This window comes from Parasteatoda tepidariorum, chromosome 11 (genome assembly GCF_982258835.1).
Source record: "Parasteatoda tepidariorum strain Cologne lab strain chromosome 11, Ptep-v5.0, whole genome shotgun sequence".
Classification (NCBI taxonomy): Eukaryota; Metazoa; Arthropoda; class Arachnida; order Araneae; family Theridiidae; genus Parasteatoda; species Parasteatoda tepidariorum.
In genome coordinates this window covers 42,614,455-42,631,142 of record NC_141765.1, presented here as the reverse complement: position 1 = coordinate 42,631,142, position 16,688 = coordinate 42,614,455, and the positions used below count along the sequence as shown (strand labels likewise).

Genomic DNA, 16,688 nt, shown 5'->3' with positions numbered 1-16,688 from the left:
TTGGAATTCTCTTTCCATAGGCCAAGGTACATAAGACACTTTACGCCTGTCTGAGCTTCAACTTCAATGCGTAAGTTCAATGGAAGAAGCCCAAGTAAGCTCTCTAGAGCAGCTGTAGGAGTGGTCCTGAGACAGCCTGACAGGGCTACACAGACCATTCTTTGTAGTCTGTTAAGATTAGACCTTGCGGAGCTCAATCTAGTCCTTGACCACCAGACGATTGCGCCATAAGTGATGATAGGACTAATAATCATTGAGTATATCCAGTAGACTATTTTGGGGGACAGTCCCCATGTTCTACCAATAGCATTTCTACAAGACCAGAAAATTTTTCTGGCCCTGGTGGTTCAGTATTCAAGTTGAAGATCCCAATTTAGTTTGGAGTCAAAATAAACCCCGAGAAACTTGACTTTCTCCGTGAGTTCCAATTTATGGTCCAGGTAGTATACATTACCTAGATCAAGTTGCCTTTTCCGTGTGAAGGCTACATAACTTATCTTGGATGGATTGACAGATAAGCCTGATTTAAAACACCATCTAGCTACTTCTAGGAGTGCATTATTCATGATATCAGAGACAGTTTTTCCATGTTTGCCTCTGACAACAATAACACCGTCATCAGCGTACCCGATACAGGGAATGCCAAGAACAGTTAACCGAACTAACAGGGAGTCCATTACCATACACCATAGGATAGGGGACAAAACCCCTCCCTGGGGGCATCCGGCAGTTGCATGCACTTTCATGCTTGCACCCAATAGAGAGTAACAAACATACCTAGAGGAAAGCAAATTCGCTATCTATCTGGTAATTATTGAGTTTATGCCTCTGTTCCTAAGTGCATTGATGATAGTCTCAACAGGGACTTTATCAAACGCACCTTCAATATCAATGAAAACCGCGAGAGCCATCTCCTTATCTGTGATAGATTTCTCAAGCAGGTAGGAGAGCTCATACAGAGCGGTGTCTGTAGACTTGCCTGGTTGATAGGCATGCTGTGTGGAGGACAGTGGCCTTTCTATGAGCACAGTGTCTCTGAGGTGTCTGTCAATTAGCTTTTCTATCGCTTTCAACAGACAGGAAGTGAGGCTGATTGGTCTGAATGATTTAGCCTCAAAATAATTCTCCTTACCTGGTTTTGGTATGAAAATCACCCTGTTATTCCTCCAATAGAGAGGTATATACCCAAATGCTATGCAGGATCGAAAAATCCTACTTCTATCTTTTGTCATACATACATTTTAAATTGTCATACTTTGATGAGCAGTTTCATTTGGTGGTTTGTATTTCAGTAAGAAAATGCCAATAATGCTTCAGACAATGTGGGAAAAGTAGATTATTTTATAAACAGATTATTGTAAAACACAAAATTTCAAGCTAAAGTTAATAAAAGATTTTTTTTAAGTCTAACGTAAAATGATATATTTTTAAGTTTTATTTTTTAATTATTTTCTTGCAGATATCAATTAAATTCTTTGATATCTTTGCTTTAGTGTTTTGTTTCTAAAATCCACATCAATGCTTTTTGCTGTTTAATAGGTAAAAACAAATTTGGCTTACTATGAAAAGATTTTTCCTAGCTACTCTTTCACAACATCTTAATAAGGTTAGACTGTGCTAGTGAAAAACAATTTTACTTGTTTTACTTTATTAAACATTTTTAGTAAAGATGCCTGAAGAACTAATACAATACTCAAACTGAAGTTGATAATTGAAAAGGAAAAACCCAATTGATTTAACTGAAGAAAAATATTTTTTATTTGTTTTCAAGGTTTAATAAAAAAGAAAGATATTTGTAATTCCAAAATTAGCTGCAATGTTCTAGAAAAAATAAAATTAAGAACTTTTTTCAAAAATTTATCTTTTTATTAAATTAAACAAATTTCAATGTTGTTGATGCCTTAAAAATATTGAATAATATTTTCATTGACATATATTTTTAATGCAAATATTAAAATAAAAAAAGCACATCAACCAGCCATAGTCAAGCACCAAGCCTTGTTTTTCAGGGCTCTACATTTAATGGTCATGGATTAAATGCCACATACTTTCGACCCTGGTCAGACATTATGGCCAGCACCTAGGATGGTATTCCTTTTTCAAAACTTCTACAACACAACTAACAAGAGGACTTAAAGCAAAATTGTATAGACTTAGAGCATACACTCAGAGCATAGCAAGGTACAATTGTTGTAATTGTACCACATTATTCATTAATTTCCTTTTAATAACAAGAAAAGCAAGATATTTAAACAGGGAAGCCATTGGCTTAAAATTAAGAAAAAATGGCACTATTTCTGAAAGAATTATGTTAGTTTTACATATTTACCTGTTCTGCAATGAACTGAAAGCCTTTGTCTTCTCTTATACATTCAAATGTTTCTCCTAAAACAGGATTGAAAGGCTTATGACCAGCTCTATGGTAAGATGAACTGTAAGCTGATACAGCAAATGCAGCTATATATACCTAAAGAAAGTAGAATAATAAGAAAATAGAAAAAAGTGAGAAAATAATTTTAAAAAAAATCAGATAAAAAATTGATTTTAGATGCTAAGAATTTTTTTTAATAAAACACTTAGTTTTTAGGGAATTAAAATTGGGTTTCTAAACACCTATGAAATACTAGAAAAATGGAACATTTTAAATTTTAACCAAGAACAAGAGTAAAAAACAATATATTTCAAAAATTATTATTACCATACGCTCATACTTGTCAGCAGTTTCTGCTGCTTTGTCCAAAAGTTCACAATATTCAAGTTCTTCACAAAGTCGCTAAATATGAAAAAATTGTTCACTACATCTATTTTGTCAAAATAGTCTTGAAATTAAAAATAATTAGAGTAGAGAGAAATATTTTGCATCAAATCTGGATTAGCATAAATAATAGAAATACTGTTCATTATTGTTTAAATAATACAGTCTCCTTTACCTCTTAAAGTTTTCTTACAAGTTATTTTAGAACTAAGAATAAAAGAAATTAAAATTTTAACTCAAAAGTGAAAACATTGGAACAAAGCAAGTAATTTAATTAGTCCATTACTTCCAACATGACTGATAATGTTTTCAAGAACACAAATGAAATATTTTACTATAACTATTTCTTAAAAAATATAGTTTTAATTCAGACATGAATAATGTAAAATTAAAGGAAATTATAAAGATATCCTTCTTTCTCCTGTTTACATTTGTAAGTTGAGCTAATTCATAATTATAAAGTCAATATTTTGTAAGAGTCAACTTAGGATTTTTCATTTCTGACAAATCTTAAGGCAATTAGACAGCAAGAAAAACAAGTTTGTTACCAATTTTTCCAATAAAATTTATTACAAAATTATATGGTTCTCTACATTATACAAAAAAATTATTGTAGTTATTATTAACTCAATTAGAAATAAAATAATAAAGAAAAATTATAGATTTTTTAAAAACCATCCAATACAGTTTTTACCTGCAATACACTGAGTGGCTCATTTAAAGTGACAGGCATGCTAACTTTACTCAAATCTTTTCCAATATTCTTAAAAAGAAGATTGCAGAGACTAAAATCTCCCATGTCTGGTTTAGGAGCTGGAAGTTTTGACCGCCGTCCTGTACCACAGGTCGGGGTTGGAGGCACTTCAGTCACTGTCATGAAAAAAAAAGCTAATAGAAAACTAGATACTTCACACATTTATAAAAACCAAACCTTTATTAATTGAACTTTTATTTCAAAAAGAAAGCAATAAACCTATATACTACGGCAGTTATTTAAGACACACTTTTTTTTCAAGCAAATAACTTCCAATTTGAAAAGATAAGTTATTAGTTGCAAATTGATTTTCCCAAATTATGGAAATGACACAGAACATTTAAACAGACAAAGGCATAAAATATTCATTCCGATACGGAAAATAATAAACTGTGGAAAAAAATATTTTCATTAAATACTTTTCATTTATGTCAATAAAAATAGCCTCACAGGCAATTTAAAAAACAAGGTGTCAAAGACTTTAAAAATATTTAAGAGCTCTTAAATCAAGGTTTTTGAATTCATCTAACAAATAATTATTAGTGCAGCACTTTGCAAAAAAAAATCTATGCTTGAAAATTAACTCTTGAAATGCAAGAAAATACCAAGTACATTGAGGAAAAAATAAGAAGAGCAATTAATTTGGAGTCTAGTATATTGAATGCTTGTATGACCTAAAAATAACCAAGTCACACAAACATGCTTTACCATTGACCTGAACTGTACCTTGTTTTAAAAGCATTCATCAATAACAATATTCCTGCTACTGTGACAAAACAAGCAATTGTAAAAAATTTTACACCCGAAAGAATGAGAAGGTTTTCATTAAACAATGTTGAATGAGGTTGCAAGCAAGGAAAAATACACAGTTCTCTAATGATGGTCATCTGCTTAAAATTATCCAAAAAATCTCAGCTGAAAACCAAATGTTTGACACGTCTCTTTACAATGGCTTGGGAATTAAAAAAATTTTGAGAAAATTTTGATTATTATGTTATAAAGTACCATAACTAAAATAGTACTAATGAGAAAAAAAATAGATAAAAGCATAAATACCACTAGGTATAGGAGTATATTCAGTTCCTTCATCTGATACATCACTCAAAAAGCTACCACCCTCTTCTGATAAAGAGCCCTAAAACCAAAATATAAGACAATAAATGCTGTAGGATATACTTGCAGAAAGAAAAATATTAAAAAATACATAATATTGTTTTAAGGCACATTTTTGACTGAATAACCCTTTTTGATAATCAAGTATATGTTGAATTCAATTGCGAAATTTGAAAACTTTCAGGATTTAAACAGTATGTCTGAATTTTTAACTAGGTAACTAAAATAACAATAAAATAACCATATAACTGCAATACAGGAAGCAAACAAATAACTGTCCTATAAGAAAGCTTATAATGGACTGCACTAAAAATTACTTAAAAAATATAAGACAAATAATAAAATTATTGATTGCGAAAGTTTATTGCCTATAGTAAAACTATGTAAATAAACTCAAAAATTTTTAAAGTTGGAAACAATAGTATTTCATCAGTCTCAGGCAAAACTTTTGATAATACTCATTAATATTTTTTTAAAAAAAGGGTAGCATATTTTGAGCAGATTGAGCATTCAAAAAATAAAATAATAATTGCAAACAATTAAATTAAACCTTTAATTGTATCATTTTTCACAGAAAACAGCAATAGTACAAAACATATTTTTACAAAATTATAACAACTATGACTCATTTTGTTAAAAATGTGAATGATCGTTAAAATTTAATCTCATTTTTAACTATTTAAAATGGAATGATATGAGAAACTCAAGAAGTTATAAGTAACCAAGGGACTATTCAAAATTTCTAGGAGCAAAGACCAAATTTTAGGAGCCAGCAGCCTGAAAACATTCCTGCTTTCTAGTTTCAAAAAAAAAAAACTAGTCAAAATTTTACTAAAATAATGGGCATTAGCTACAACTTTTTAAATGAGTGGTCACCTGACAAATGTCGTTTATAGACGCTGATTTTATCCCGTATTTAAATTCAGTAATCTCCATTTAATGCGAACACTTTGGGACACAATGAATTTGATAACATTAATAGACAGATAACAAAAAACAAATCACAAAATTACATAAATTTACTTGAGATACACATACTGAGTTTAAAAATAAAGAGAAAAACTCACTTTATATTTTTGCACAGTAATTTTTCTTTAACATATGAAATTTATTCATAAATTTAAAAAAAAATTATCAATGGTTGATTGTCTAAAATTTTTTCTCAGATGCTCATTTACAGATCATTTGTAATCATAATGCTTTATCAAGTCATAGGCATGGTATTGTACTCAATGTTACAACGTTTTCATTGCATGCCTTATTTCAGCATTTGTAGGAGGTGGTTGAATATCAAACCATTCTTCATCTGACTCGTCAGTTCCACAATCCATCTTTTTTTTCTATAACTATCTGGCTATCTATAACTATTCTGATTCTATTAATGTGGAAACAACAAGAATGTTTTCATCAATTTTCATTCAAAACTGGAACTCTTAATTTCTTTCAGTTTCCTGGACAGCTTTTTTGCAAAATCTTGTGTAGGAGAAACTGTTTCTGAGTCGAAACTTGATCATATGAGGTTGCTAAAAGGTGCACCACATCAAAAACTTTAGTTTTCTTGGCCAAGGGATTTATAATATCAGTCTTTTACTTCATTGTTAAACCAGTTCACTTTTTGTCATGCAAATACAACTCTAAATAAGTGAACTCTAAATAAGCGAACAGGGCATAAAACTACGACCCACTCGTTCTTGGTTTATATAAAAACCCACTTTTCTGAGAGAGGAAAAATTCATGTTTCATTAACTATCAATCAACAGACCCCTGTCCATTTGCAGTTGAAAAAAGAGTGAAAGAATTTAAATTCTAGAGTAAAAGAAGAATAAATAAAATAATAAAAATAAAAATGCTAATAACATTAAACAATGTAATGATCAGAGATTAAAATAAAAATTAATACAAAAACAACTAGACTGGGTGATTTTGATAACAATAAGCAATTGGTAACATAAATTGCAATCACATCAAGCGAAGACTGCAATATAGGTAATTTAAAGGAATGAAAAATAGATAATTACCTCAGAAGATGTGCTACAGTTAGAGAAGTTTTCAGCAGCATCAAAAAATTCAGAAGCAGACAGGACAGATGAGCTTTCGTGAGACAGGGAAGGCTGTAGAGGTTGATGAATGAGCTGTAAAAGGGTGATCACACAACACAAAATTCAAATACTTATGTTCTACTTTTAATATAGTGAAAGAGTTAAAGGTTTGTTCTCTATTTGATGTCTTGCAAGTACAAATCACCTAGGATTTATTGCTGTTTGACAGTGTAACGTTCAGGTTCAAAATGGAAGAAAGTGTTTCTGTTTCTCTTTAATCTAGTATAAAACTGTATTAACTTTTTCCTACAATGTATCTGGATATTAAATTTTCAAACTATTTCAAATTGATATTTGTAGGAACACTTTTGATAGAGTTACTCCCCACTATCCAAGGAAATGTTTTAAACATAATTTAATAGTTCTTCTTGCAAAATAATTTAAGAAAAAAATAAGAAAATTTAAAATGAATTAATAGTAACTATTTAATATGTATTAAATGCATCATAAATGAGAAAGATCAGAACACCAAACGTTACTTCCTTATCTTTATTTCCTGCATTCTGCACACGTAAATCTCATTCAAAAGACTGTTACATAGTATAATTAAGATATGTATACACAACTTTTAAAACTGAATTTTTAAAGATTGCTAGCAACCAATTATTGATATAAATTTCTTTGCATTAAATTTTCTAATATTTTCTCATTTTATCGTATTGTTTTTATAAGAATAATTAAAATTCTTATTTATGTACTTAGAATCACTTTTGTATATAAAATACTTCAGTTTTTAAATTGATTTTAAAACATTTTTTTGCTTACTATAGGGGATATGATGTGTGTAACACCATTCTAAATTTTATAAAATCGTTTCAAATCTAGTTTCTGTAAGATATGCTAGACAACAATTAATTTCGATATTTAAGTCTCAACTTTGTTAAAAATCATTTCAAAGCAAAAGAATATATCTTTCACAAGAAATAATGCCTTTCATTGGGGTATAAAAATAAATACATTTCCAATTCAAAGTTTCCCAAGTCAATCCCTACAGGCAAATAAATGAGTTGGAGGTTTAATCATCTATCTGTTTAATTCCTTATGTATGAGATCTATAAAGCCTTTTTATAAAGTATTGTGTATCTATTTAAATATCTAGTTATTCTGATTGAAGAAATATTCAGTAGACTGAAAAGTTTGATATTTAGCAAGAAAAGCCAAATGCTGGAAGATTAAGAAATGTTCAGTCCACTTCTACTTTAAACAAAAGATACAAAACTTACTTTATAAAGCAAACTTTTTAATATTTTGAAGTTAATTATTGTTATATTACTGACTGAAGACTTTATTGATAATTATGGTAGAATAATTTAAAATAATTACAATAATCTAATTTAATCACATCATTTGAACTAAAAAATTTTAAAAAAATATATCAGAACTTTATGCAAATACCAAAAAAATGAATTAATTAATAATGTATCCAATACTTACTGTTGGTTCATCATTATCTCCAGCAGGTGTACCTGCTGGAGGAACAATATTGCTTACGTCAGTAATATTATGAATTTCTAACAGCTTTGCTTTAAGATCTTTGTTTTGTTGAATAGTCTGAAACAAAGAATTCCTCTATGAATCAAAAATAAACAGGGGAAAAAATTACGTGTAATGTGTAAATGTACTTAATCATGCATAAAAGCTTACACTTATTTAAAGAAAATTACCATTAAATAATTAAACTGAATTTAAGTAGTGAGGGGATTTCAAATCTGAAATTAGTTTTACTCCTAAAGATACAGACTTTTTTGTCAAAATGCACAAATTTAAAATTTTTTTGTCAAGTATTAAACCATGTTCTTCATAATCTAAAACAGATTGAAATAAAAGTTTAAAGTTATAAAGACAACACTGGAAAACAATTTTTTGTTGCATTTATACAAATACTTGATCTTGTCTAATTGGAAGGGGGGATTTCAAATATGAAATTAGTTTTGCTCCTAAAGCTACAGACTGCTTTTAAATGAGATTTTCTGTCTATTTTGTGCTGAAATATGAAAGTTTAAAAATTTTATATTTAACAGTGGGTTGCATAAATGTTACAAACTTCTAGGGGTGTTGAGGCATAAGAACCCATGCCCAGAAATGATGTTATACATGGCTAGGGGTGATTCCCTATTATGACATGGTCAGAAGCACAAGAATAAACAGTTAAAGAATAAGGAAGCATCCCTAGCATCATATGACGACATTTCTGGGCAATGGTTCCTATGCAATTTTAATCCTGATGATGAGCCTAACTCCCCTAGAAGTTTGTCTCAACATTTATGCTGTCTCCTGATGTATATCACATTTCAAACTTGTACATTTTAACTAAAAATGACATTTTTTTAAATAAAAACTATAGCATAGAGAACCGACTGTAGATTTAAAATCAGCATCTAAGGTCTATTAAAAATATCAAGCAACAGAAAACAAAAAAAATTTCTTCAGTGCAGTTTATGGACACCTTATAAATTAGTCCTCAAAATTTTATTTAAAAAAAATAATATTGCTTTTACGACAATTACTTTAATGATGTTGAAAGAAATTATATTTTAGAACAGCTTGGACAGAGATAATAATGAAGTTAATAATGTCAGGTTTATTACATGAGTGATCAAGCTCTAAATTTGCTCTTCTAAGCCACCATTTTTTTTTAATTCCTCCAAAAATACTTCTCAACACCTTTCTCTCAAAGGTACCCAACATAACCTCATCCGTACAGGATATGGTCCAGGTTTCACAAGCATATGTTAAAATTGATCTTAAAAAAGATTTATATAATAAAACTTATGCTTTTCTATGAAGAGCATTAGATTTTATGTATTTTCAAATTCCATTAAAACAGCTATTGGCTATAGTGATTCTCTTTTGCATTTCCATTGTAATATTGTTCCTGTTGTTGATTACAGAACCGAAGTAAATTAAATTGTCAACAACCTCAAATTCATATTCTTCAATTTCTGAGTGGGTGTTATTGAAGCTTGTTTTAGTACAAGGCAAATATTTAGTTTTGTTCTCATTTATTCTTTGGCCCACCTTGAGAGCCACTTTCTCCAAAGAAATAGAAGCCTGTCTCAGTGCTATAGCTGTTCTAGCAATAATGTCTATGTCATCAGCAAAGGCCAACAGTTGTACAGATTTATTAAAAATATTTCCCCTGGTGTTAATGTCGGAATCTCTAATTACTTTCTCTAAATTGGAGAGTCCCTGTCACATCCATTATTTATTACCATTGGGCTTAACAGATTACTCTGTATTTAAACTGTAATTTTGGTTTCATTTAGTGTCAAACAAATCAACCTGAATAACTTTCTAGGCACTTTAAACCCGTTCAAGGCTGCAAGGAGGGCTTTTCCATTGATGCTATCATAGGCAGTCTTAAAATCAATGAAAAGATGGTGTGTATCTATTCCAAATTCTTTAGTTTTCTCTAGAATCTGTCAAATGTTAATTATTTGCTCAGTGGTTGATCTCCCTTTCCTAAATCCACCTAGATAGTTTACAACCAGTTTTTCCACAAATAGAGAGAGTCTAAATACTTTATAGCTTGTACAAAGTAAGCTAAAACCTCTACAGATAGAGCATTCAAGAAGATCACCTTTCTTGTGTATTACACAAGCTACACTCATTTTCCCTTCCTCAGGGATTATTTCCTGATCCCAAATTGCTTTTATTAATTATGTATGTACTTTGTCAATTCAATTCCACCATTTTTCAGCTATTCGGATGGAATAGCATCAGGACCAAGTGCTTTATTATCTTTAAGTTTGTAAATATCTTCAGCTACCTCTTCCAATGATGGTGGTTCAGTCACATCTTGGCTGAAAGTTTTTATGTTTTCTGTACGTATCTCACATCCATCATTGTCTCTGTTCAGTAGACAATCAAAATGCTCATTTCATCTCTTCAACACCTCTGTTCTATCATTCAATATTACTCCTTCCTTATTATGACATGAGGTAATTCTTGGTTTGAATTCTTTACACCCAAGGTTGATTTCCTGAAAGAAAGCTCTGCTTTCATTAGTATCTCTTAAATGTTCAACATTTTTAAAGAGATTCTCAAAAAATTTCTTCTTTTTTGTTTTTTGAATTCCTTTTTCATCTCCTCTTGCATCCTTGTACACCTTGTTGCACTGAATTTCTTAAATGTCTGTTGTGCAGCATTTTGCCATATGCCTCATTTTTTTTTTTTTTTTTTTTTTTTGCAGCCGTGAAACAATCATTATCAAACCAGTCCTTCCTTTTTGCTTTCTTAACCTTTTCCACAACTTGGATACAAACTTCAATGATTATTTTTTTCAATGTATTCCATTTATCATTTATACTCTCTTCATCAATATCATCATTAATTTCTTTCAATTTCATATATTTCATTCATATTTTTCCAGACATTCACCGTGAGTTTTGTGGGAGTTTGAAATTCTTGCTCTAACCTCTGCCATGACCAGAAAATGGTCAGAATCCAGGTTAGCACCACGATAAGCTCTTACATCCAGTATATCTGTCTTATGTAATGAATCAATTAAGAAATGATCAATTTGATTGTAAGTGCCTCCAACAGAAGAACTCCAAGTCATTTTATGAATGTTTTATGCTGAAGCATTGTGCTTGGTATAACCATATTATTACTTGCAGCAAAATCAGTAGGTCGCCTACCATTGTTATTTGATATGTCATGAAGGCAATACTTACCGATAATTGGTTTAAATTCTTTTTCCTCACCAATTTTTGCATTTGCATTGCCCAGTATAATTTTGACATCATTTTTCAGGCAAAATGCATAGAGTGCCTGTAGTTCCTTGTAGAAGAGCTCCTTTTCCAAACTATCTTTGTCCTCCATTGGAGCATAAAAGTGTTAATTAAACTATAATTAAAGAAGGTTCCTTTTATCCTAATTTTACACAGTCTACATGACATTGTTACAAAGTCAATTCGAAAAAGTCTTACTCGCTTACTCAGTATAATGCCAGTTTCAAATATGTGCTTGTTTTTATCACAGTTATAGACAATCATGTGGTTTTTCTTTTCAATTACTCCCTCTCCTATCCATCTAATCTTTTGAATATGTATAGCTAGAATATTGATTCTATAATCATTAATCTGCTCAATTAGCATTTGCCATAAAAAGAATGAATGTTTCATGATTCAATTCTCAAGTCCTTAAAGTCTTTACTAAATTGTCTCCTTATAGTCAGAAAATCCTTGTGTAAAAATGACATTTTTTTAATAAAAATTGTAGCTGGGAGAACCTATTGTAGATTTAAAAATCAGTGGGACGAAAGTATCTCAGTTCTGAAAAGAATCTCAAGCAATGGAAGACAAAAAAAAAATTTCCAGTGCAATTTATGGACATCTTATAAATTAATCCTCAAAATTTAATTTAAAAAAATTATATTGGTTTCTCGAGAATTACCTAACTGATGTTGAAATAAATAATATTTTTGAGCAGCTTGGACAGAGATGCGAATTGCTTTATATGACAGTTGAAGAAAAAAATGAACAGAAAAATAATTACTTGGTTTAGGGTATTTCTTAAACTAGCAATAAGAGCACCACTACTGCTGCTACATGTTACACTCTCAGCTTCTAAAACCTGTTTTAATCTCTCCCTTTCTGTTTGTAAACTACGAACAACAGACCTGAGACCACTATGAACTAAAAAGAGGAAATATATAAACAGTTAAAGCCAGGCTATGATCTAATAGACAAAACTATACTTAAGTTGTTGAAATGACGCCTCTGCAGCAAAACATATATTTTTAATAAATAGTTCTAATTGTTAATATTTTTAGTGTCAAATTTTATTTTTCTGAATATCTGAGAAATTATAAAAGCATCACTGAAATTGAAAAAGAAACTAAATTGAAAGGGTACAGAAAGTATTTTTAAGTCCCAAAGAGGGCATCTGTTAGCACCAGTTACTGTGGTTTTACCCTAATCGAGACAGTATTTACTAATATTATACTAGTATTTCCATGAAATTTTCAAATTTTAGTAATTATTTCAAATTTAGTAAAACTTACAACAAAATAAAAACAGTCACTAATAATAGTTTTAAAGTTCCATTGTGTATCTCACACAATCAGCATTAAAAGAATTCATTAAAAAAAAGTAAAAAATTTTAATCAATAATTAAGAAATGCCTAATTTTAAAAAAGATTTAACAAATTTATGTTATTTTAACATCAAAATGTGTAATGCAACACTTAACTTTTCCCTCGTCATAAACCATGCTTAACTTTTTTCCGTCGTCATAAACCTCTACCATTGAGGACAACTCCTAACAACTTAGATAGCATGCCAGAAAATCCATTATATATTCAATTTTTTAAATGAGTTTAATGCACAATTCTTCCAGTACTGGAACAGATAGCTGTCAATCAAAAAAGTCACAAAGATTAAGATTTAACAATTTCCAGACTAATAACATGAGCTCAGCATTCTGCACCAAGCCCTATTTATTTCCAGTGTAGCTGGTACCGATCAATCTAAAGCTCCCAGTTTCTAAGCTACTAAATGCACTATTATTATACAATATAGTGTATTAAGACAGAATGCAGAACCGAGTATAATAATAATAATACATTTAATTTCAATAAGAGTCCCATAATTTTAAAAAATGGCAGTCTTGAAAACCAGAATTATTGAATAATCTGAGGCTATGGCTTTATTCATCAAATATCTGTTCTTTTCTTTTTTTTTTTTTTTTTGAAAAAGAAACAAGTTGAAAACAAAATAAATAAGGTACAATGCAAATAGATGAGGTAAATTAACATTAATTGGTCATAGAATAGACATTTTTTCTTTATTCTTCTAGATTGCAGGTATAAAAATTGCTAAATACTGCCTCTTTTAACTTAAAACTTTTATCCTAAAACTGCTTTCTAATTATTTTCAGAACATTTTATAGTAAAATTTAGGAGAAAATGTTAACTAAATGGAAGTTTAACAAAAGCTTTTAATGCCATGTTTTTATGAATTTATTGAAAAAAAGAGTACTTAAATTAATCATATTGAAATAAAATAAAATAATTATTTTTAATACAAAAAGTTTGTTTCTGAGAGAAACAACTTTGTTTCTGAGGGAACTTTAGTTGAATTATTAGAAAATTTATGTGAAAAGAAATGAAGATCAAGGGGGAGGAATGGTTTATGGCCATTTTTCATGAAAATGACAATTTGATTGCCCTGTGTTGCTTTAAGGGGATTATTAAGCTTGGACACATCAATAATGTGGAAAATTGATTATTTCCAAGAGTAAAGATGCACAGATGCTATGGAAAAAGACGCTATGAAAAAAAACAGTTACTGCCGGTGAACTTCCATCATATTTTCTCAGAATGAGCATTCATGAACATAAACTGCTTTTAAAAAATTAATTTAACACAGCTTCCTAATTATGCAAATATGAATAAAAGTAACAAGTTTTAGCATAATTTGAGCTATATTTTATAACAAGTTTCAAGTTTAAAATGGTAAAAAAAAAAGAAAAAAATTAAAATAATCTTTGATAGAAGCTTTTTTGGAACAAAATTAGAATTAATTAAATATGTAAATTAAAATCTTCTTAAGGAACGTTTTTCTTTCCCAAAATTATTTTAAAATTGTCAAATAAAACTTTTTGCATATTTTTAATAATACGAAAGAACAAAAATCTAAGCCAGGGGTTTCCAACTTACATGAGGCCGGGGCCGCACTTTTTTCAAAATTTTATATAGGACTCTTTTATGTTTGAAGGAACATTAAATATTACTGTCAGATACACACATGCTAAATTATATTCACAAAATACAAAAAAAAGGAATAAAAAAGAGCAACATTATCTCTGTATTGGATTAAATATTTTCTTGGATAAAAAACCTGAGAAATAATTATTTTTGCACTGTTGGTATTTTAAATTTCACAGAAACCAAGAAATTAGGGGTTTTTTAACGAAAGAAAAGTATTTTAAACCCATATAGATTTTATACGAAAATTGTCCGCAAAAAAATGACAGCTAATATATTTTAGTTCGAGGGCCGGCAGTTGGTAACCACTGATCTAAACCCAATATCAGGCTTTTATTAAAATTCTGCTATATTCTATTCACTTTAAGTTGATACTTTTAACTACATATAATATTTAACCCTATGATTCCGACAGTATCATAGAATTTGTAGCCTTTTACTATGGAACTTTTCAGAAGGTCGTTTTTAAAGTTTAACTCGCCCATAGTTAATTGATAGAAAGGGGGAGAGTCGTCCCCTTTAACTCTATTCAAAAACATTAGTTTGTGGAGGAGGAACAGGTGTTAACAAATCGCTGATTACCTCAAAATTGCATGTTTCCCAAGAAGGGAAGTTAAGCACTTTTGGCAACTAATAAATGAATTTTACAGTTTGCTATTTTTTTATTTTAATTTTCTCCCTTCTTTTCAATGATATCGCAAAATTAAAAACTCTCGTAAATTATAATATTTTGATTTAGCTTTAACATTAAAAAACATTTATATTGTCCTAGTTTTTAAATGTTGAATTAGTAAATATTTTCTTGACTTACAATTATTATTACTCTTTATTATTTAAATTTTTTGTTCTGCATTACATTCATTTTTTCAATTCGTCATTGATTTATTACTTCTCCTTTAGGGTCGGTGGCTTAACAAGAACTAATGAAAGAATTGGCCGTTTTTGAAATATTATTTTAGATCGAAAATTACAAAATTAAGAGTCAATATTAAAAAAAACAGTGAAAATTTTCAAAGTGAAAATTTACCTTAGTAGCAGATAATAAATTCTAATGGTAAGAAAATGGTTCTTGTGATTGATTGTTAATTTTTTTCTCTATAAGTATTTTTTTCTTTTAATCCTTTATGTTTTCAAAGAAATATTGTGTGATTAAATTTAAACTTAAATATGTTTTACTCTTCACCAAACGAGACACTTGCTGCAGTTTGCTTGTAAATGTCCTTTCGTGATGCACGGATGTAAGGAGTTAACTAATTCTTTGGTAACATTCATCTTGTGCTCTAAACATAATACCATTTTACATAAACTATTACAAATTGTTTATAATCAATGAAGTTTGTCAATGAAAAATTTATCTTGCAAACTGCTCACATTATCACAATTATGACAAACTGATTAAATAAAATATGAGAAATAAGTTTCATCAAATGTTTTGAAACAGCTGCTTTAACAAACAAAAAAGTTTATTCTTACTGCAATGTCATTATAAATTCTTTCCTTTACATTAAAGTTATATACAATTATAAAAAGCTAGAATAAAAAGCATTAAAATGAATTCATATAACGACTGTAAAATTACAACTTTTTGTTAGAACTATATCATATGATAAACTTACTCGGTATCCTAAAAATGACTTACAATTTTAAAAATAAATTAAAGAAAAAGGAAAGAAGATAAAAATATATAGTTTACTAAATTCTCCTAAAAATCTAAAAATTTATTTCAACTTATTTCTTAAGTTAGTTATAAAAATGGTTAACAAATTGCACTGCTAACTGAAAAACCTTTAGAACAATATTTTCAAAATAACTATTATTAGTTACAACCATGAGGTTTATCTAAAGACAAAACTAATATAAGCCCATAAAAATATTTCAGTTGGAATCATCTGATAGGCAGCAGAAAACTTTCCTTTTGAAAACAGCAATACCATCTGTTGACAAGTATTGTCACTAATTTAATAGTATAGTTTTCTAAGCAGAATGCAGCAAGCGATGCAATTCTATCTTTTTCTTTGTTTCTTTAATAGATTTTCAAATTATTAGTTATTTTTGAACACTTTATATTTCCTAAATATAAAAAGTAAGAACAAAAAATTTGAATTCATTCAAAAAATGGTATTAAATGTCGTAGTTTTAATTTGAAATATGACTTTTTTTTATCTATCCTACAAAGTACTCTTTTTGATAATTAAAGAAATTATCAAAAAATACTTCTGATCATAAAAGCAAAAAAACTTGAAACTGCAGCAAGAA

The 16,688-nt window shown here is 29.2% G+C and overlaps 1 protein-coding gene across 5 annotated transcripts in view; it reads right to left on the bottom strand.

Annotated features, from left to right (window-relative positions):
* Positions 1-16,688, bottom strand: part of LOC107448565 (oxysterol-binding protein-related protein 3) — a 92,088-nt gene that overhangs the window by 12,716 nt on the left and 62,684 nt on the right. For 3 of the 5 annotated variants that reach the window (XM_016063815.4, XM_016063819.4, XM_016063817.4), the window contains 7 exons: positions 12,221-12,360; positions 8,156-8,272; positions 6,641-6,754; positions 4,566-4,644; positions 3,450-3,625; positions 2,699-2,773; positions 2,330-2,467 (listed from right to left, as the gene is read on the bottom strand). In XM_016063815.4, the coding sequence (XP_015919301.1) occupies positions 2,330-2,467; positions 2,699-2,773; positions 3,450-3,625; positions 4,566-4,644; positions 6,641-6,754; positions 8,156-8,272; positions 12,221-12,360 (839 nt within the window). The remainder of the gene's footprint in view (positions 1-2,329; positions 2,468-2,698; positions 2,774-3,449; positions 3,626-4,565; positions 4,645-6,640; positions 6,755-8,155; positions 8,273-12,220; positions 12,361-16,688) is intronic. The other 2 variants (XM_016063818.4, XM_071187898.1) reach the window with 1 other exon arrangement.